General features: G+C 43.8%; 1 protein-coding gene and 1 pseudogene across 4 annotated transcripts in view; one reads left to right on the top strand and one right to left on the bottom strand.

The window, feature by feature from the left end:
* The first annotated feature begins 3,014 nt into the window (after positions 1-3,014).
* Positions 3,015-20,570, top strand: part of SLC22A14 (solute carrier family 22 member 14) — a 29,570-nt gene continuing 12,014 nt past the window's right edge. Inside the window, exons 1-4 of one of the 4 annotated variants that reach the window (XM_043595735.1) lie at positions 3,015-3,133; positions 10,245-10,438; positions 19,265-19,388; positions 20,048-20,563. In XM_043595735.1, the coding sequence (XP_043451670.1) occupies positions 20,048-20,563 (516 nt within the window). In that variant the 5' untranslated portion in view covers positions 3,015-3,133; positions 10,245-10,438; positions 19,265-19,388. Of the gene's footprint in view, positions 3,146-6,509; positions 6,653-10,244; positions 10,439-19,264; positions 19,389-20,047; positions 20,564-20,570 lie in introns of those variants that run through there. The other 3 variants (XM_043595737.1, XM_043595734.1, XM_043595736.1) reach the window with 3 other exon arrangements.
* Positions 7,238-8,393, bottom strand: LOC122491051 (annotated as a pseudogene).

Below are 20,570 nucleotides of genomic sequence, written 5' to 3'. Positions count from 1 at the left end.
GGAAGGCCCCCTAAGGATGGTCATCCATGGAGAGAAGCAAGTGCAGGCCAGAGGAGGCACAGGCAGCCAGGGGAGTGCAGAAGCACTTTGGGGTGAAGACGGAACAAGTTCTGGAAGTTTGAGAAGCCGCACTCGGGCCACATTTTTTTTTAAATATTTTATTTGTTTTTGAGAGACAGAGAATGAGCCAGGAAGGGGCAGAGAGAGGGAGACAGAGGATCCAAAGTGGGCTCCGTGCTGACAGCAGAGATCGGGCCACGTGTTTAATTTTGAACTTTGTTCTGAGAACAATGAAAGCTACTGGTTGTCCTTTTCTCTCCAAGCAAGGGGGGTGGCCCCGCAAGATCGGTATGATAAAACTCACGCTGTATCTGAAGCATGGGTTGGAACAGGGCAAAAGCAGGAGCAGAGAAACAAGGCAGGGCGTCGTTACGACAATGAAATCCATTGCAAACATTACTGCCTCACCCGACCTGATGATCAAATTGGGGTGATAACGGTGGAACTGGAGGCAGGAAGAGGCGAACAGCTGATCGGCACCCCATTGGCCCGCGCCGTGGGTGCACAGCTCAGCTTCTCTCGGGCCTGCCCTCCTCAGAGAGACTTCTGAGACTGAGACCTCTGTACTTTGTTCTTGTGTCGCCACATCAATGTCCAAAGCCTAGGACACCCCACTCTTCTCCAGCCAACTCCTCTACTCCCACACTGTTCCACCTGACCTGGGTCCCTCCCTGTGCTCTCAACCTCACTCTCCAGAACTACTGCCCGTGTCCCCAGCCCTTCTTAGAAGGACACCTGTGTCCCACCTCTGCCTCTGGGCACCTGGGCTCTCACAGCTGGGGGACCAAGGTAAGCCCCTCCCCCTCGCTCCTCCTCCTCCTCCTCCTCCTCCTCCTCTCTCCTCACTGCTGCTGCTCTGCTCTTGCAGAAACCTTTTCCTGACTTCCAGCTAACACGACCTCACTCACTGAAAACCACCTGCTTCACCACCGTCCCTTCCCCCCAGGCTCCTGCTGTCATCCTGCAAAACTACACGCCCACCACCAAAATCTCCACAATTCCTAGCGTAGAAGTCAGTAAATGAAGGCGCCTCTAATTCAGACACCCCCTTCTCTGACCGCCGCCCCATCCTTCCGGCTGGTTTGCTCCATTCTTCCTTCCTGTCTGCCTTGGACTGCCCGGGCTGCAACGAGGTGCCGCAGGCTGGTGGCTTAAAAACACAAACTTGTTTTCTCACACTTTCTGAGGCTGGGCGTGAGCAGAGTCGGGTTCTGGTGAGGGCTCTTCCTGGCCTGCAGACAGCCGGCCACCTCCTTGCTGTGATTTCACATGGCCTTTCCTCGGGGCAAGAACGTGGAGTGGGAAGGAACAGTCTCTCTCTCTCTCCTCCTACTTGTTTTGTTTTAATATCTATTTTTGAGGGGTGCCTGGGTGGCTCAGTCAGTTGAGTGTCTGACTTCAGCTCAGGACATGATCTCATGGTTTATGAGTTCGAGCCCCACATCAGGCTCTATGCTGACAGCTCGAAGCCTGGAGCCTGCTTCAGATTCTGTGTCTCCCTCTGTCTCTGGCCCTCCCCTGCTCACTCTTTCTCTCTCTCTCTGTCTCCCAAAGTAAATAAATGTAAAAAACATTTTTTTTAGTATTTATTTTTGAGAGAGCACAAGCACACAAGAGCAGGGTGGGGAGGGGAAAGGGAGAGGGGAGGAGGAGAGAGAGGAGGGGAAGGGACAGGGGCACAAGATGGCTAGCCAGCCAGATACAGGGCTGGAACTCACGAACCCTGGGGCCATGACCTGAGCCACCCAGGTGCCCCTCTCTGCCTTCTTTAATGCCACTAGTCTCATTAGCTCATTAGCCCCACTCTCATGAGCTAATCTAAACTAAATCACCTCCAGAAGCCCCTTCTCCAAATACCATCACACCGAGGGCTAGCTTCAACATATACATTTGGGGGACACAAACATCCAATCCCATAACACCCTCCTTAGCCTCATTGGGCCCCCTGGTCTGCTGACTTTGGTACTTTCTCTCCGCCTCTGTCCTCTCTTCTAGGACTAGAGGAAGGAAGCCACCACTTTCACGTCTATGGAGAGACACCACTCCTCCCTGTTGCCAATAAGCCTCCTCTTTCCCCCTTCCGCTCTGGTTGCGACCAGCTAGCTAGCAACACCACAGCAGCGAACGAGCCCGACTGTTGGCCTTCTCTCTCCCTGAACCCCGGGCTGCCGTCACTGCCGAAGTCACACGCCCAGCAGGCCTCTTCTGTGAATTCCTGGCCACCAGCCTCAGGTTTAACAGCGCCCAGATTTTCCCTGCCAGCTTTTTCTCATCAGCTTAGTTTCCAGTCTTCACCAGTGGCCGTTTCCACGCTCCGCTCCGTATCGCTCCCGTCCCTCCTACCTCCTTTCTAACATACGGCTTCCCTCCTTTCAGAGAAAGCAGAAACCATCCTATGGCAGCTCCCTAAACTTCTCTCCACCCCTCCCCCACCCCCAATCTCAAATGAAGCCACTGAGGACCAGGCCTCCGCTCTGTTTACACCTCTGTTCTCAGGTCTGGGAGCAGCTCCTTGGACTCTCCTTCCCACCCCCCCGCCTTAGGCATGGGGACAGGGGAGGGGCAAGTGGTGTCTGAAAGGGTGGGAGAATTGCCCTCGGTAGGGTTTCTGGAGACGGCAGGTGCTCCGGGGGCCAGAACAGTCGACGCTGAGGCCTAGGGCTGCTGCACGTGGAGGTTTTCCACCCACCTTGCCCCGTTCTGTCTCTGGGGTCTGCGGTAGCTGTGCCCTGGGGTCGAATACTGCTCCCCACCATTCCTCCCCCCCTCCCCCGGACCGCCTGGCCCATTGTGACACTCGTCCCGGGCCGCCAATGGAACCCAAGGATTCTGCTTCCAAGGGTCTGGCCAGGCCTGGATTGTGGTCAGGTGGGTCCTGGCTTTGACTGTGGTCCTGTCTCCGGGGAGGAGGGACGGGGGGTGGGGGGGTGGGGGTGGGGGGTGGAAGGTGGCAATTATGATGACACCTGGCAATTGTGGGGCTGCGTTCTCAGCACAGATGCGGACAGGAGCCTGCAGGGCCTGTTCAGCTGTGACGAGTCTGTGGAAGGAACAGGCTGCCCTCACAGGAAGTGTGAGTTCCCAGGTGTGGCAACTGGTCATTTCCTGCCCTCAGATGCAGTGCTGCTCCTGGCTTTACCTCCTTTTTCCGGGTCTCGGTTTCCTCTTTTGTATATTGAGAACCAATTGCCTGGGGCCTGTCCATCTGGCAAGGGAACTGTGGGACCAGTTGAGGGAGCAGGTGCTCCAGAGCCCCGCAGACTGGCAGAGCCCCGCGAGGGGGACACTGAAGGGGACCCCATGGGGGAAGGCCAGTACAGCTGGCTCCATGCCTGAAAGCCCAGGCTCTGTGAGGAGAGCAAAATTCTCTCTGGGAAGCCTCTCTCCACCTCCACTCCCTCCAACCTGACACACAAACACACTGTATTAGTTCCAGATAGCTGCTATAACAAGCTATCACAGACTTAGTGGCTTAACACAAACTTGTTACCTTATAGTTCTGGAGGTCAGAAGTCCAAAATGGGTCGTACTGGGCTAAAATCAAGCCGTCAGTAGGGCCCCATTCCTTTCTGGAGGCTCTAGGGGAGGATTCGTTTTCCTAACTTTTCCAGCTTTTCCAGGCTGTCCGCATTGCTTGGCTCCCAATCCCCTTCCATCTTTGAAGCCAGAAATGGTCAAGTCTTAATGGATATAGCTAAAGTTTATTCATTTTCACTGCTGTATTGTATTCCATTGTATAAATATGCTTCCATTTACCCATTCTTCTGTTGATGGGCATTTATGCTCTTTTATTTTTTCTATTTGATGTTGTCATGAACATTTCGGTATTTATTTCCTGGATCATACATAAAAATGTTTCCCCAGAGTATACACCTGGAAGCAGAATTGCTGGGTCGTCAAGTATGCAAAGACTCAACTGTATAAGACAATCCCAGATTGTTTTTCAAAGCGGAACAATGAATAATCCTGCCAGAAATGATGACCCTCTCCAACACTTGGTATTGTCAGATTTCCTAAGTCTTACACTAGTCTCAAACTAGTGTAAATATCTCATTATGGCCCTGAATTGCATTTCCCTCATTATTAAAGAGATTAAACATTTCTTCATACGTTTGTGGGCCACCGGAACTAATCTGTTCTTGAAATGCCTATTCATGTCTTTTGCCCATTTTTCTCTTGACTTTTTATTATTGATTTGTAAGGTACTTTATAGATTTTGATTCTAATTATTTCCCCAGCAATATGTGTTTTCAAGTACATTCTGTCAGTTGTGCCTTGTTTTTTTGTTTTGTTTTTCTTTTTTAAGATTTTCTTTCCTTTCTTTTTTTTTCGGAGTACCTTCTATGTATTGAGTTAGTGCTTTTGGATTAGACATTTCTTAGTTAGACTATTATTTTTTTTTTAATTATTTTTTTTTCAACATTTATTTATTTTTGGGACAGAGAGAGACAGAGCATGAACGGGGGAGGGGCAGAGAGAGAGGGAGACACAGAATCGGAAACAGGCTCCAGGCTCTGAGCCATCAGCCCAGAGCCCGACGCGGGGCTCGAACTCACGGTCCGCGAGATCGTGACCTGGCTGAAGTCGGACGCTTAACCGACTGCGCCACCCAGGCGCCCCTTAGTTAGACTATTATTAATAAGCAATGACTATACATAAAACTTTGTCATACATTAAAGTTTAACTGGACACATTTGAGTTACTTACAGTAAGACAGTTCTGATAGAAAAGGTTGCGAGGGATGAAGGATTGTACTAGTCCCTGGTTTGAACACATATCAGGAGCTTTTGATACAGTTTCTGGGTGAAAAGAATGCTTTTTATTTTTATTTTTAAAATATAATTTACTGTCAAATTGGCTAACATACAGTGTGTGAAGTGTACTGTTGGTTTTGGGGGTAGATTCCCATGGTTCATCGCTTCCATACAACACCCAGTGCTCATCCCAGCGAGTGCCCTCCTCAATGCCCATCATCCATTTTCCCCCTCCTCCCCACCCCACACTCCATCGACCCTCAATTTGTTCTCTGTATTTAAGAGTCTTAAGATTTTCATTTTTAAGTGGTCAGGTTTATCATTCAGCATAGTGTAGCTTGTATGCCACACATCAGTGACAATAAGTAAACCATTCCTGTTTCTGATTATATTCTCTGCTCCTGGAAGTACACAGTAGTTCCCCTAAGAACAGAGCAAAGTTTAAGATTGTCTCCTGGATGCTCTGCTTCCCCCCAGCCTATAACTATAACTGTTTCAGTCCTTTGGTTAGTTTCTCATTTTATGCATAGGTGATACATCAAACTCATTTGTGAGTTAATAAAGAATTATTTCATTTGGTCAACATTCCACCTTGTACCACAGACATATTTTTGAGTGATATACTTAAGTTTTGAAAGTAAATGCAGTGGCACCTGGGTGGCTCAGTCAGTTGAACATCAACTCTTGATTTCGGCTCAGGTCACCATCCCAGCATCATGGGATCAAGGCCCACCTTGGGCTCCACACCAAGCGCGTAGCCTGCTTAAGACTTTCGCTCTCTGCCCCTCCCTGACTTGCACTCTCTTATAAAAAAGAAAAAAGTAAATACAATCTCCCTGAATTATTTTATTTGGCCCAAACTTTTCATTTAAAATTTATATTCTTTACCTTACAATTATAAAAGGAAAAGGCAATAATGCTTGAAACATTAACTCTTAACTCTTTAAATAAAGAATAACTTTGGTTTAAAAACTTATTCTTGAACAGTCACCTGGACAAACTTCCTTGCCACTGTCTACAACCAGCTTTTATTTAAATAAATACTTTTTAAAATGAGGTTAAAAGATTTTAATATACAGTACAAAATGGTACAGGATATGAGAATCTTCAGGGAAGCTTATTATACTAAAAAAAGCATAAGTAATCAGATAGTTACAGTAAACATTGGTAGTCCTATGACAAAAAAACGTTGCCAACATCAATTCAGAAGTGCCCACTGATTCAGCAGCATGGCCCCCCAGTATGGCTTAAGGAAGACCCTTCCCATGGAAGAGGGATTTAAAAAAGAAAGAAAGAAAGAGAACAAACTCTTGGGAACACAATTAAGGGAGGAAAATTTGTCCAGCCACAGAAAGCTTCCACAATTAGCAGATGGACACTTCACGATGTAGAAAAGATAGTCTAGGGGCACCTGGGCGGCTCAATCTATTAAGTGTCCGACTTCAGCTCAGGTCATGATCATGGTCTGAGCTCATGGTCATGAGCCCACTTTGGATCCCCTGCCCCCTCCCCCACCTCTGCCCCTCCATAGCTCACATGCACTCTCTCTCTCTCTCCCTCTCTCAAAAATAAAATTTAAAAAACATTAAAAAAAAAAGGAAAGAAAAGATAGTCTACTGTGTAAGTTCTAAAGAGTGGTAATAACAGGTAAGAACACAGATTAATCCATTATCCATGGTACCTTTATCACAGAATATAATCAAAGAGGAAGTTATGCTGATGGTGCTTGTTTTTTTAATTCTGCAAAAATGTTCAAGTGAAAGTGGCAATCACTACAGATACTCTCCTCCAGAGCTGTGTTTTTATTCCTGATTGATTGTATCCTGAAGAAGTCAAAGGTAAAATCCCCATCCCTGGTTATATTCTATGTTCCTAGGTATGTGCAGACTCTTTGTGTTGAGGCTTTTTGAAACCATTTTTAAAATTTGTGCAAAAAATTAGTTGGAGATACAATTTTATTTATTTATTTTTATTACTTTTTAAAAATAAGCTCTATGCCCAAGGTGGGGCTTGAACTCATGACCTCAAGATCAAGAGTTACATGCTCTACCTACTCGGCCAGCCAGGCACCCCAAAGATGCAATTTTATTTATTTTTTATTTTTTTTAACGTTTATTTATTTTTGAGAGAGGGACAGAGTGTGAGTGGGGGAGGGGCAGAGAGAGAGGGAGACAGAATCTGAAGCAGGCTCCAGGCTCTGAGCTGTCAGCACAGAGCCTGACACGGGGCTTGACCTCATGAACTGTGAGATCATGACCTGAGCCGAAGTCGGACACGTGACCGACAGAGCCACCCAGGCACCCCCAAAGATGCAATTTTAGAAAACAAAACAAAACACAAAAAAATTGAGAAGTCACAAGTAAATGATTTTATCAAGACAGAAGTTTTTTAAAAATGCTATTCATGGTTTAGTAGAATCCGGAGTTTGCTACGATGTTGTTTAATGATAATCGCTTATGTTGCTCCTTTTCTGAGATATCATTCCAATGAGAGCCGCATAGTGTTAGCTTGGTTTTGTAGCTGCTCATAGTCAGACTGCCTGGAAATGGAATACATTTCCAGTTGCTATCTTAAACGAATTTGGCTTATCGTGTTGTAAAAGTTGGGCTCTGACCAAGTTTCTGCTGTAGGCGGCACACTGAATATTCTCGTAATTTCCTTTTATTCCTCTTGACCCGCATTAAGAGCCCAAAGCCGATAAGGACCCTGACCCAGTAAAAGTTGGTGGCTTCATTCTAGGCCTTGCGAAGGCCATAATGGAGAGAGCCATTGGCATCCATCACCCCCTAACCTCCAGGCTGGAAGGCAGCAAGTGACTGGACTGCTCCTGGCTCCTTCCCTTAGAGTTGGGCTGATCCCACACTGCATTGATTTGTCTTCCTAGTCTCCTCCGACCTGGAAACAAATTAGGGCTTCATCTTTTATGCTTTGACACTTTTGGAAAGTTGTAACTAGCTATTTTGTAGAATGTCCCTAAATTTGTTTGGTGTTTCCTCATGACTGTATTAGCGCTATGCATTTTGGGCAAGAAGTGTTGATGTATCCTTCTTAGTGCATGATATCAGGGGGTACCTGATGTCAACGTGCCCCGTTACTGGGATTTTAACTTCGATCACTTGTTTGAAGTGGTGTCCACCAAGTTTCTTCATTATAAAGTCATTATTTTCCCTTTGTAGTTGGTAAGTGTCAGGTGGGGAGATACTTTGAAACTCTGCACATACCTATTTCTCCTATTTTCATCCTATAGTTTTATACAGCCCTCAATGCTTCTTGCTTGCAACAATTACAACGGTGGCGATTTTCTATTTCCATCATTCCTTCGATATTATTAATGTAAAATCCTACAGTAAGAAAGAACTGTCCCTTTTCTCCTGTTAATTCAACTATTGTATCACCATGGACTCAGGTATATTTAGTCTATGGGTTATAATCTATTACAGTCATTTATTTTTTGCTAACATTGTCCGAGGTTTGGCTACTGGGGACTTCTTCTGGTTGGCTTCTGTGTCCTTCTGATGTGCTCCTGTCATTTCGGGGGTACTTCCTTACTTTCTGGTAGCACAGTGCATACCCCCTCATCTTGCACTTTCCCTGCTCCAGCCCTGGAACCAACCACTTCTCCAAAGAACCTTCATTCTTTTACTTGGAAACCAAGATCTAAGAACTAAGTGTGATCATTGCTACTAGGGTGTTACTGCTCTAGGCCATCTCAAGGGGCAAGGCTACAAAACATATATCCAGTGTATCTCTTATGTATCAATATGTATCTGGTTCATACTGGTGCCTCTGAGTCTAGTCCAACACCATCGGTCTTCATTCTAGTCTTCCTTTGTCCTCGGTTGTAACTCTTTTCTCTAAGAGAAAGCTAGCTCTTCTTGTCTATAATACAGTTGCTTATTTGCTGAATTCCAGTATATACATAAAGTAGTTTCAGAACTGCAAATTCACATCCCTGTGACAAACAAATGCCCTAACTAGAATACATTTTTGTACAATTCTTATCTTTAGCTTTATAATGTCGTCGACATAAAGTTATGTAGATTAATTCTTTTCTTCCCCAACCCCTTCAATGTGGTTATGATGTTTACAATAGTTAGGTTTGCCATTTGGATTTTTGCCATGTCCTGATTGATTTTGATTAATTATTTATTTAAGGAGGGGTTGTATGTGAAACATGCTATGGTTCTAAGGGTCAGAATTATATTAAAAGCTATACTTAGATTGGTGAGGATACAGAGAAAGGAGAATGCTTTTGCACTGCTGGTGGGAATGCAAACTGGTGCAGCCACTCTGGAAAACAGTATGGAGGTTTCTCAAAAAGTTAAAAACAGAACTACCCTACAACCCAGCAATTGCACTCCTATGTATTTATCCAAAGGATACAAAAATGCTGATTCGAAGGGGCACATGCACCCCAATGTTTATAGCAGCACTGTCAACAATAGCCAAGTTATATAAAGAGCCCAAATGTCCATCGACTGATGAATGGATAAAGAAGATGTGGTATATATATATGATGGAATACTACTCGGCAATGAAAAAGAATGAAATCTTGCCATTTGCAACAACATGGATGGAACTGGAGGGTATTATGCCAAGTGAAATGAGTCAGTCAGAAAAAGACAGGTACCATATATTTTCACTCGTATGTGGAATTTAAGAAACAAAACACATGAACGTAGGGGAAGGGAGGGAAAAATAAGAACAGAGAAGAAGGCAAACTATAAGAGACTCTTAAACACAGAGAACAAACTGAGGGTTGCTGGGGAGGTGTTGGGTGGGGGATGGGCTAATTGGGGGATGGGCATTAAGGAGGGCACTTGTTGGGATGAGCACGGGGTGTTCTATGTAAGTGATAAATCGCTAAATCCTACTCCTGCAATCATCAGTACGCTATGTTAGCTAACTTGGATTTCAATAACATTTAAAACTTTAAAATAAATAAATACATACGTAGCTATATAAATAGACAAACTGGAAACCAGACGGCAACAAGCTCTCTGGAGAAAAATAAGTGGGCAAAGGAAGATGGGGGGAAATGATGTAATGAACATGAGAATGTTTGTAAACTATAAAAACTACAATTATAATCTGTTATTAATAACGACAATAATGTATCTACTTTCCTTTTGTTAAAAAAAAAAAGCTATACTTAGAGAAGTGTCCCTCCCCCTCTTCCCTTCAGCCCCTTCACCTGTTTCCATCTGTTCACTCTCATAGATACACAATCTCATTAGCTTGCGACTTACCTGCCCTGTATTTTTTTTCCCCCACAAATGAGCATACACCTTATATCACCTTATATCTCCGTGTATTATAAAAGGGTAGCATACAATACATATTCTTGAGCACATTGCTTTTTTTGCTGACCAGTATGGCCTGGAAATCATTCCATGAGTTCATAGAAAGTTTCCTCATTCTTTTTTACAGCTGCGTAATATTCCACTGGGCAGATACACCATCATTTATTCAACCACTCTCCTACGTATGGACATTGATGTTGTTCCCAATATTTCATAATACCATCAAAGCTGCAGTGAGTAATCTCGCACCCATGTATTTTCTTACCGTCAGAAGTGTATCTGCAGAGTAAATTCCTAGAAGTGGGATTGCCGAGTCAAAAAGTAAGTGCATCTATAGTTCCGTCAAGTGTCAGTGGTCTCTAAGACCACCCCCAGTTCTGTGATTTCCTGCACTCATAGGCCTCAGAAATTGTTATATTCACAGCTAAAATGATTACGGCAAAGAGATACAAAGCAAGGTCGGTAAAGGGGAAAGATGCATTGGGTGCAGGCTGGGGCAACCAGGCACCGGCTTCCCACAGTACTCTTCCAGCAGAATTACACACGATGCCCTTACTCCCCCAGCAATGAACAGTGGCAACATAAGTCTTTTCTGCCAGAAAAACTTCCTTGAGCTTGAGAACTGAGGTTTTTACTGGGGGTTGGTCACACAGGCACACAGCACCTTCATGATTGATTGTAGTTACTGAAACTTCATTACTCAATTTCAGCCCTTAGGAAGGAAGGGTATGTTCCCCATAAGGCACAAGACACGTAGACGGGCTGGTACAGGGTGGTTCAAAGTTCCAAGCATGTAAAATACTCTTATCAGTTTGTAGCCCAGGACTCAGCTCCCAGAAGCCAGCTGAGGACCAGTCACACACGCAGGTCCTAGAAGAACATGCGAGATTTAAGCAACTCAGCGTAGCTGGGTTGCTGGGTCAATAGTAGGAGTTGCCAAATTATCCTGCAGAAGGCTTGTCCCAGTTTGCATTCCCATCAGCAACGGGAATTTGTTTCCTCACGGCCTCACTGACAAAATGCGTCGTCATAATGTTTAATTTTTGCCAATCTGATAGGTAAAAAATGTTATCTTAGTATTATTGTAATTTGCATTTCTCTAATGTCAAGTGAATTTGAACATTTTCCCATTAAAATGGTAGATTTTTACAAATTTAATGGTTTGGGGTTTACAGACATGTAATTAATTGACTTTTTTTTTTTTTTCAACGTTTATTTATTTTTGGGACAGAGAGAGACAGAGCATGAACGGGGGAGGGGCAGAGAGAGAGGGAGACACAGAATCGGAAACAGGCTCCAGGCTCTGAGCCATCAGCCCAGAGCCCGACGCGGGGCTCGAACTCACGGACCGCGAGATCGTGACCTGGCTGAAGTCAGACGCCCAACCGACTGCGCCACCCAGGCGCCCCTAATTGACTTTTTTTTAAAAAATGGTTATTTATTTTGAGAGAGGGAAAGAGGCAGAGAGCGAGAGAGAGAATCCCAGGCAGGCTCCATGCCATCGGCACAGAGCCCAACCCGGGACTCCATCTCACAAACCGTGAGATCACGACCTGTGCCCAAACCAAGAGTTGGACTCTTAACTGACTGAGACACCAGGTGCCCGCCCGTAACTGACTTTTGCGTATTCACATTATACTCAGCTAGCTTGCTAATTTCTCCTTTTGTTTAAATTATTTATAGATTCTTTGGGGTTTTATTTTCTTCTTTCTAATCTTTATGCTTTCAATTTCTCTTTATCTGATTGCCCTGGCTAGGGCTGTCAGCACCATATTGAACGGGTGATTGTGGACACTTTTGTCTTCCCTTTAATTTTTAAAGGGAATAATTCTAAAGCTTCCCCTTTGGGATATTTTTGGGAAGGAGGGTAGATTCTCTTTATTGGATTTTAAAAAATCCAATTTTTGTCTAGGATTTTAAAAAAATCATGAATTAGCATTGAATTTTATCAAATGCATTTTCTGTGTCTCTAAACACGATCATATGGCTTTTCTCTTTTAATCTATTAAGTATAAGTATTTATGTATTTTCTAATAATAAAACCATCTTTGCATTCCCAGTTTAAGTTTTTTTTTTTTTTAACATTTATTTATTTTTGAGAGACAGAGACAGACACAAGCAGGGGAGGGATAGAGAGAGGAGACACAGAATGCAAAGCAGGCTCCAGGCTCTGAACTGTCAGCACAGAACTCAACGTGGGGCTCAAACCCACAAACCGTAAGATCGTGACCTGAGCCAAAGTCAGACGCTTCACTGACTAAGCCACCCAGGCGCCCCTTTGCATTCCTAGTTTGAAAGTCACTTGATCATGGTATATTTTCCCTATGTATACACTATCGAATTTGATTTACTCACATTGTACTTAGAGTTTTTACATTTATTTTTAGGAATGAAATGGATCTAAAATTTCCACTGTTGTACTGTAGTTTTCTAGTTTTGTTACTGAAGTTAGAATGATCTCTCTACTTAGCTCCTGAAAGAAAAAAAAAACAAAAACTGGAATGATCTGTTTCATAAATGTTTGGTAGACCTCCTGAAAAACATTTTAGGTCTAGTGTTTTCTTTGTGAAAAGATTCTTAACTTCTGCTTTCATTTCTTCCATCATTGTAGAACTTGTAAGCCTTTCTATGTATTCTGGAGTCCATTGGATTCCTTTTGTCTTAGGAATTTAATTCATCGAAGTTTCAAATTCATTGACATAAAGTTGATATTAGCATTTGGCTAATATTTTTAATCTTGCTGTACCTTTATATTCCTTTTTCTTTCATATGTAAAAGCTCTATTGTACTTTCTGTTTTTTAATTTTTATTTAATTGTCTAACTTACTCATCTACTTAAAGAACCAATTTTGGACTTTATTGATTCTCTTATTATATATATGTGTATTTTTTAAGTTTATTTATTTACTTTGAGAGAGACAGAGACAGTGTGAGTAGGGGAGGGACAGAGATAGAAACAGAGAGAGAGAGAGAGAGAGAGAGAGAGAGAGAGAATCCCAAGCAAGCTCCATGCGGCCAACACGGAGCCCGATGGAGGGCTCGAACCCACAAAACCGTGAGATCATGACCTGGGCCAAAACCAAGAGTCAGACACTTAACTGACTGAGCCACCCACGTGCCCCATTTCTTATTATATTCTTTATTTCTATTTATCTCTGTCTTAACTGTATTATCTCCTTCCTTTGCTTATTTGGATTTATTCTATTGTTCTCTTTATGATGGGCATTTTGTTTATTTTCAGTCTTCTGATTTTCAAAAGAAAATCCCACAGAGGACCGTCTTTTATACCACCCACAAGTTTTAATAAGTTATCACTCATTATGACTCATTTGTAAATATTTTAAAATTTCCATTATGACATCTTCTTTGATTTCTGAAGTATTCGCAAGTTTTTAAAATCATATATATATGTTTTTTAAATCATATATATCATATATATATTTATAGGACTTAAAAAAATATGTAGATAAGCACACCTGGGTGACGCAGTTGGTTGAGCATCCAGCTTCATCTCAGGTCATGAGCTCGTGGTTCGTAAGTTCGAGCCCCACATCAGCCTCGCTGCTGTCATCCTGTCAGCACCGAGCTTGCTTTAGATCCTCTGTCCACCTTCTCTCTACCCCTCCCCGACTTGCACTCTCTCAAAAATAAATAAACATTTAAAAAAATATATATAGATATAGATTTAGATATTCCATGTTCATGGATTAGAAGACCCAATATTGTTATTAAGATGTCACTTTCTGGGGTGCCTGGGTGGCTCAGTCGGTTGAGCGTCTGACTTGGGCCCAGGTCACGATCTCACGGTTTGTGGGTTCGAGCCCCGGGTCCAGCTCTGTGCTGACAGCTCAGAGCCTGGAACCTGTTTCAGATTCTGTGTCTCCTTTGCTCTCTGCCCCTCTCCTACTCATGCTCTGTCTCCCTCTGTCTCAAAAACAAATAAACATTTTTTTAAAAATTACATTAAAAAAAAAAGGTGTCGATTCTTCCCAACTTGACCTAAGGGTTCAATACAAATCACAACAAAAAATGCAGCAGGTTAAGGGTGCTTGGCAGGCATGGTCAGTGGAGCATGTGACTCTTGACTTTGGGGTTGTAAGTTCGAGCTCCGCATTGGGTGTAGAGATTACTTAAAAATAAAATCTTTTTAAATTTTTATTTATTTTTATTATTATTATCTTTTTAATGTTTATTTATTTTTGAGAGAGACAGAGACAGGATGCTAATGGATTAGGGCAGAGAGAGAGGGAGACACAGAATCCGAAGCAGGCTCCAGGCTCTGAGCTGTCAGTGCAGAGCCCGATGCGGGGCTCAAACCCACAATCCGTGAGATCATGACCTGAGCCGAATTCAGATGCTTAACCAACTGAGCCACCCAGGCACCCCACAACTCCATTTTGGCTCAGGTCACGATCTCACAGTTTCATAGGTTTGAGCCCCACATCAGGCTCTGTGCTGACAGTGCAGAGCCTGCTTGGGAATCTCTCTCCCCTTCTCTGCCCCTCCCTCACTCGCACTGTCTCTGTCTCTCTCAAAAAAAAAAAAAAAAAAAAAAAGAAAGAAAGAAAGAAAAAAACGAAAACAGAACAAAAACCTTTAAATATAGATTTTATACCCTTTACAAAAATGAACTCAGTGGATCATAGGCCTAAATGTAAAACACAAAACTATAAATCTTCTAGAAGAAAACGAAGAAGAAAATCTAGGTGATCTTAGGTTTGGCAATGATTTTTAAAAAAGGTTTTTAAGTTTATTTATTTTGAGAGAGAGACAGCAAGTAGGGTAGGGGCAGAGAGAGAGGAGAGAGGAGAGAGAGAGAATCCCAAGCAGGCCCCACACTGTCAGCACAGAGCCCAACATGGGGCTCGAACTCACAAACCCTGAGATCATAACCTGAGCTGAAATCAAGAGTTGGACACTTAACCAACTGCACCACCCAGGCGCCCCAGGCAATTGATTTTTAGGTACAATACTGAAAACAGAATCTATGAAAGAAAAAAATTGGTAAGTTGGACTTTATTAAAATTAAAAACTTCGGCTCTACAAAGGATGCTGTTAAGAGAATTAAGAGGCAAGCCACGGACTGGAAAAGATATTTGCAAAAACACATATCTAATAAAAAGGCTTGTATCCAAAATATACAAAAAATTCCTAACTCAAGAATAAGAAAACAAATACCCCAATTTAAAAATGAGCAAAAAATCTGAAGTGATAATCCCCTAAAGAAGGTATACAGAGGGCAAATAAACATGAAAAGATACACAACATTATTTGTCATTAGGGAACCACCGTTTAAAAGAATTAATGTTTATTTACTTTTGAGAGGCAGAGGGGCAGAGAGAGGGGGAGACAGAATCCGAAGCAGGATCCAGGCTCCGAGCTGTCAGCACAGAGCCGGACGTGGGGCTAGAATTCAGGAGCCATGAGATCGTGACCTGAGCTGAAGTCAGACCGACTGAGCCACCCAGGCGCCCCTCACAGTTGAAAAGAATGGGATAACATTACACATCTATTAGAGTGGCTAAAATCCAAAACACTGACAACACCAATTTCTGGCAAGGATGGAGACAAACAAGCATTTTCGTTCCTCGCCGGTGGGAGTGCAAACTGGTGCAGCCACTGACCCGTGTTCTTAGGTATTTACCCAACCGATCTGAAAACTGTATTCACGCAAAAACCTGCATGCGAATATTTATAGCAGCTTTATTCACAATTGCCAAACACTGGAACCGCCAAGATGTCCTTCAATAAGTGAATGGTGAAACAAACCGTGGTAAGTAGATATAGCAGAATATAACTCAGTGATTTAAAAAAAAAAAAAAAAAAAAAAAAAAAAAGAGCTATGGGGCACCTGGGTGGCTCAGTCGGTTAAGCATCCGACTTCGCTTCAGGTCATGATCTCCCGGCTTGTGAGTTCGAGCCCCAGCCCTGCGTCAGGCTCTGGGCTGACAGCTGGGAGCCTGGAGCCTGCTCCAGATTCTGTGTCTCCCTCTTTCTCTGCCCTTCTCCCGCACATGCTCTGTGTCTCTCTCTCAAAAATAAACATTAAAAAATTAAAAAAAAAAGAGCTATCAAGCTATGAAAATTTATGGATTACCCTTAAAGTGCATATTGCTAAGTGACAGAAGCCAGTTGGAAAAGCTACATACTCTAAGATTCCAGCTATCTGGCATTCTGGAAAGGTAAGATATACAGTAAAAAGGTCAGTAGTTGCCAGGGGTGTGAGAGGAGGGAATTTTTTTTAGGGCAGTGAAATTTTGGCATGATACTCTATGGTGTCATAGTGGGTACATGACCCTGTGCATTTGTCAAAACCCATAGGACTTTAAAGAGCAAAGAGTGAAGCTTAACATACATAAATTTAAAAAAAAATCATTTAGGAGACCAAGAAGTCCCAGGATAGAAGGCAGATTCTGACAAGTAACTACAACTGTATTACAAATGTATGGAAAATATACAAGAATTCTTTTATTTTTTTATTTTTATTTTTTGAGAGAGGGAGAGAGAGAGAGAGAGAGAGAGAGAGAGTGAGCATGCCCCAGCACATGCATGAGCGAGGGAGAAGCCGAGGGAGAGTGAGAGAAAATCTTAAGCAGGCTTCATGACCCCAGTTCAGAGCCTGGTGTGGGGCTCAATCCCACAACCCTGGGATCATGAGCTGAGCTGAAATCAACAGTCAGATGCTTGGGGCGCGTGGGTGGTTAGTCAGTTAAGTGTCCGACTTCGGCTCAGGTCATGGTCTCAAGGTTTGTGAGTTTGAGCCCCGAGTCGGGCTCTGTGCTGACAGCTCAGAGCCTGGAGCCTGCTTCTGATTCTGTGTTTCCCTCTCTCTCTGGCCCTTCCCCGCTCACACTCTGTCTCTGTCTCTCTCTCAAAAATGAATAAACATTTAAAAATTTTTTTAAAAATTAAAGAGTCAGATGCTCAAATGACTGAGCCACCCGTGCACCCCCCAAAATATACAAGAATTCTAAATTAAGCCATTAAGCTGTTTGTTAGTGACTTCTAATTTAATTCTGTGGTAGTCAGAAGACAATTTTTGACTATTCTTCGACATTTGTTGAGGCGTGCTTTATTGCCTAGTACATGATAAAGTTTTGCAAATGCTCCCAGGAGGCATGAGAAAAACGGCTATTCTCTAGTGGCTAGATGCAGACTTTTACAAATGGCCATTAGAAAAATCTCATTAATTGTGTGATTTAAACAATCTATATCTTTACTAAGTTTTTGTATATTTGACCCCTTGAAGGGGTGCCTGAGTGGCTTAGCATCCGACTTTCGATTTCAGCTCGGGTCATGATCTCACCTTTTGTGGGATCGAGCCCTGGGTTGGGCTCTGTACTGACAGCTTAGGATTCTGTCTTCTTCCTCCTTCTGCCCCCCTCCCCCACTCACGTGTGCTCTCTCTCTCTCTCTCTCTCTCAAAATAAACAAATAAATAAATAACTAAACTTATAAAACAAAAGGTGCATTGGAATTTCTCATCATGATATTGATGAGCTGTCAATTTCTCCCGTTATACCGATTATTGCTTTCCATATTTGAAGACATTTGTTAGGTTCATATATATTTAAAATTCACGCTTGTGGTATACTGAACTTTTATCTTTAGATAAGGAATCCCTCTATTCCAAATGATGCGTTATCTTTTTATGTTGTCCGATAGTAATGCAGCTAAGTCAGCTTTCTTTGTTTCTTTCTTTCATTTTATTTGAGAGAGAGAGAGTGCACGTGGGAGACGGAGGCAGAGGGAGGGAGAGAGAGAGAGAGAGAGAGAGAGAGAGAAAGAATCCTAAGCAGCCTTCACACTCAGCACAGAGCCTGATGCGCGGCTGAAACTCACAAATCATGAGATCATGACCTGAGCCAAAACCAAGAGTCAGTCGCTCAATAAACTGAACCACCCAGGCGCCCCTAAATCAGCTTTTTTTAAATGAATGTTTGCCTAATGTAACTTTTCCCATCCTCTTACCCTCAACCTTTCATGCTTATGCTTTACGCGTGCCTTCTCTCGGGGTGACCAAATTGTCATACAAATCAAAACTTTTATGAGGGGTTAAGGGGACACTATGAGTCATTATACCAGCACAACAGACGTGAACTGGGTGTGTTCTGGGAGAATTGGAAAATACTCGTCACCCTCTGGAAAAACAGCGTATGATTTGACTTTTAAAAGGCTCAATCCAACCATCTCTTTTTTTTTTTTTTTTAATTTTTTTTTCAACGTTTATTTATTTTTGGGACAGAGAGAGACAGAGCATGAACGGGGGAGGGGCAGAGAGAGAGGGAGACACAGAATCGGAAACAGGCTCCAGGCTCTGAGCCATCAGCCCAGAGCCCGACGCGGGGCTCGAACTCACGGACCGCGAGATCGTGACCTGGCTGAAGTCGGACGCTTAACCGACTGCGCCACCCAGGCGCCCCAAAAGCTCCCTCAATTTTTGACCAGCTATACCTGTCTTGATTTTACGCTTGGCTATTATTTTCTTTTTTCCTAAAGACTTTCACTCTCTTCTGGTTTCCTTCTTGATTATCCACTTTTGTTTAACAGAAGGCGACCACTGCCGGTCGTTCGTCAGTGATATGTCTTCTCTCTAGATGTTTTCGAAGACCTTTGTCACTGATGCCTTCTATAGCTTCGTTGCAATGTGCATAGCCGTGGGTTTCTTTTTTATTGATCCTGCTTGGGACGTGCTATTTCCTGAGACTATGGATTCATGTTTTCCAAGTTTTAGAAAATGCATTGCTTTTCTCTCTTGAGATTTTGCTTCTCTATGTCTCCATGCACGGGAAACCTTGTATCTCTGGAGTCTTTGGGCCTCTGTTTCACGTTTTGGCTATATGTTCCAGTTCCCTAATTCTTTGCATCAAATCTGACTCAGCAGTCTTCCGTTTAGTGTTTCTGTTTCATTTAGAAGCTCAGCGTCTGCCCTCCGAAAATGTCTGCTTTTTGTCGATTCTTGTCGTGGGTTCACCCTGTAATTACGACTTTCATTGCTTTGAAAACTGTGTACGACAGTGGCTCTATACTGTGTAACTGACCGTTCCGACACCTGCAGCCAGGAGCTGTTGTTTCAGAATGGATTGCCTTCTCACGACTTTCGTAATCTTTCTTTTTGAACTCTTTGCTTGATTGTAATCTGTGCAGGCTTAACAGAGAAGGCTTCTTTCTGCTTCTGCTGGTGCCCAACCCAGGAGCTCTTTCAGCTCCACTGAGGATTTCAGCTCAACACAGTTTTAAGCATCGTTTCCCACCTCGCTGCTGTTCCAAGGTAATAAATCTCCTTACAGTCAGAATTGCTACCCACCCCCCCGCCCCTGCCCCGCACTGCCTTCCCCTTACCTGCCTTTCCAGTTTGGCTCTATGTTGCTGGTGCCCAGGCTTGGCTCCCTGTCTCTGTGGTCAGGGCTTCCAGCCACCTACCTTGGCCTCAGTTTCCTGGAAACTCTTGGTCCAGATATGGGGGCGGGGGGGGGTTGCGGGGAGGGGGTGTTGTTTGTTTGTTTTTGAAGGAATTGTCCCTGGAGACCTCTCCTACTTTTGCGAGACTGTCAGTGCCTCCCTGTGTGTGTCAACAAAGTTTCAGTTCTGGGAAAGCTGTGGGAGACCAAGGCTTCTCACAACTTACTCATGACAACAGAAGTGACACTTTCTCAAATGTTTAAAAAACCCTCAGTGAAATCAGTGAATGTTTAAAAATGTTTAAAAAACCCTCAGTGAAAAACCCCTGAAAATCAGGGGTGGGTGGGGCTCATGGGGACAAATGATGTTGACTGAGAAACTTCATAAGCCAAGGAGGGAGCTACAGAGAACATCAAGGCTGAATCCAAACTATTCCAAGACAGAGAGGCCCATTTCTGACCAGTGGCTCCCATTCCAGTCTGGGAAGTGGTAGCAGCAGTCCCTGAGTGGCATCCTTTCTTGGAACAGATGTCAGGAGAAAGCAACTGCAAGGTAAAACACAGATCCCACCACCCTTCCAAGAACTTGAACCAGCACGAGGCACAGGAACACTCCAATTCCTGGTCTCTGGAGATGCTGTTACGAAGACTGAGGGCCACAGAAGCCAACCAGGATGACAAGTTTGCCCACGTCCTGGATGCAGTGGGGGAGTTCGGCACATTCCAGCGGAGACTGGTGGTCCTTACCTTCATCCCCAACATCCTGTTGGCCTTCTTTATCTCTGCCGATGTCTTCGTGTTCACAGCCCAGAAGCCCTATTGTAATACCAGCTGGATCCTAGCAGTGGGCCCCAACCTCACAGAGGCTGAGCAGATGAACCTGACCCTGCCCCGAGAACCCAATGGAAGTTTCCAGACGTGCCTCATGTACTTGCCCGTAGCCTGGGACCTGGATTCTATCATCCAGTTTGGCCTCAACCACACAGAGTCATGCCAAGATGGGTGGATCTACCCTGACACCAAGAAGCGATCGCTGGTCAATGAGGTGTGCC

This window comes from Prionailurus bengalensis, chromosome C2 (assembly GCF_016509475.1).
Source record: "Prionailurus bengalensis isolate Pbe53 chromosome C2, Fcat_Pben_1.1_paternal_pri, whole genome shotgun sequence".
Classification (NCBI taxonomy): Eukaryota; Metazoa; Chordata; class Mammalia; order Carnivora; family Felidae; genus Prionailurus; species Prionailurus bengalensis.
This window is presented reverse-complemented; position numbering and strand designations above follow the sequence as displayed.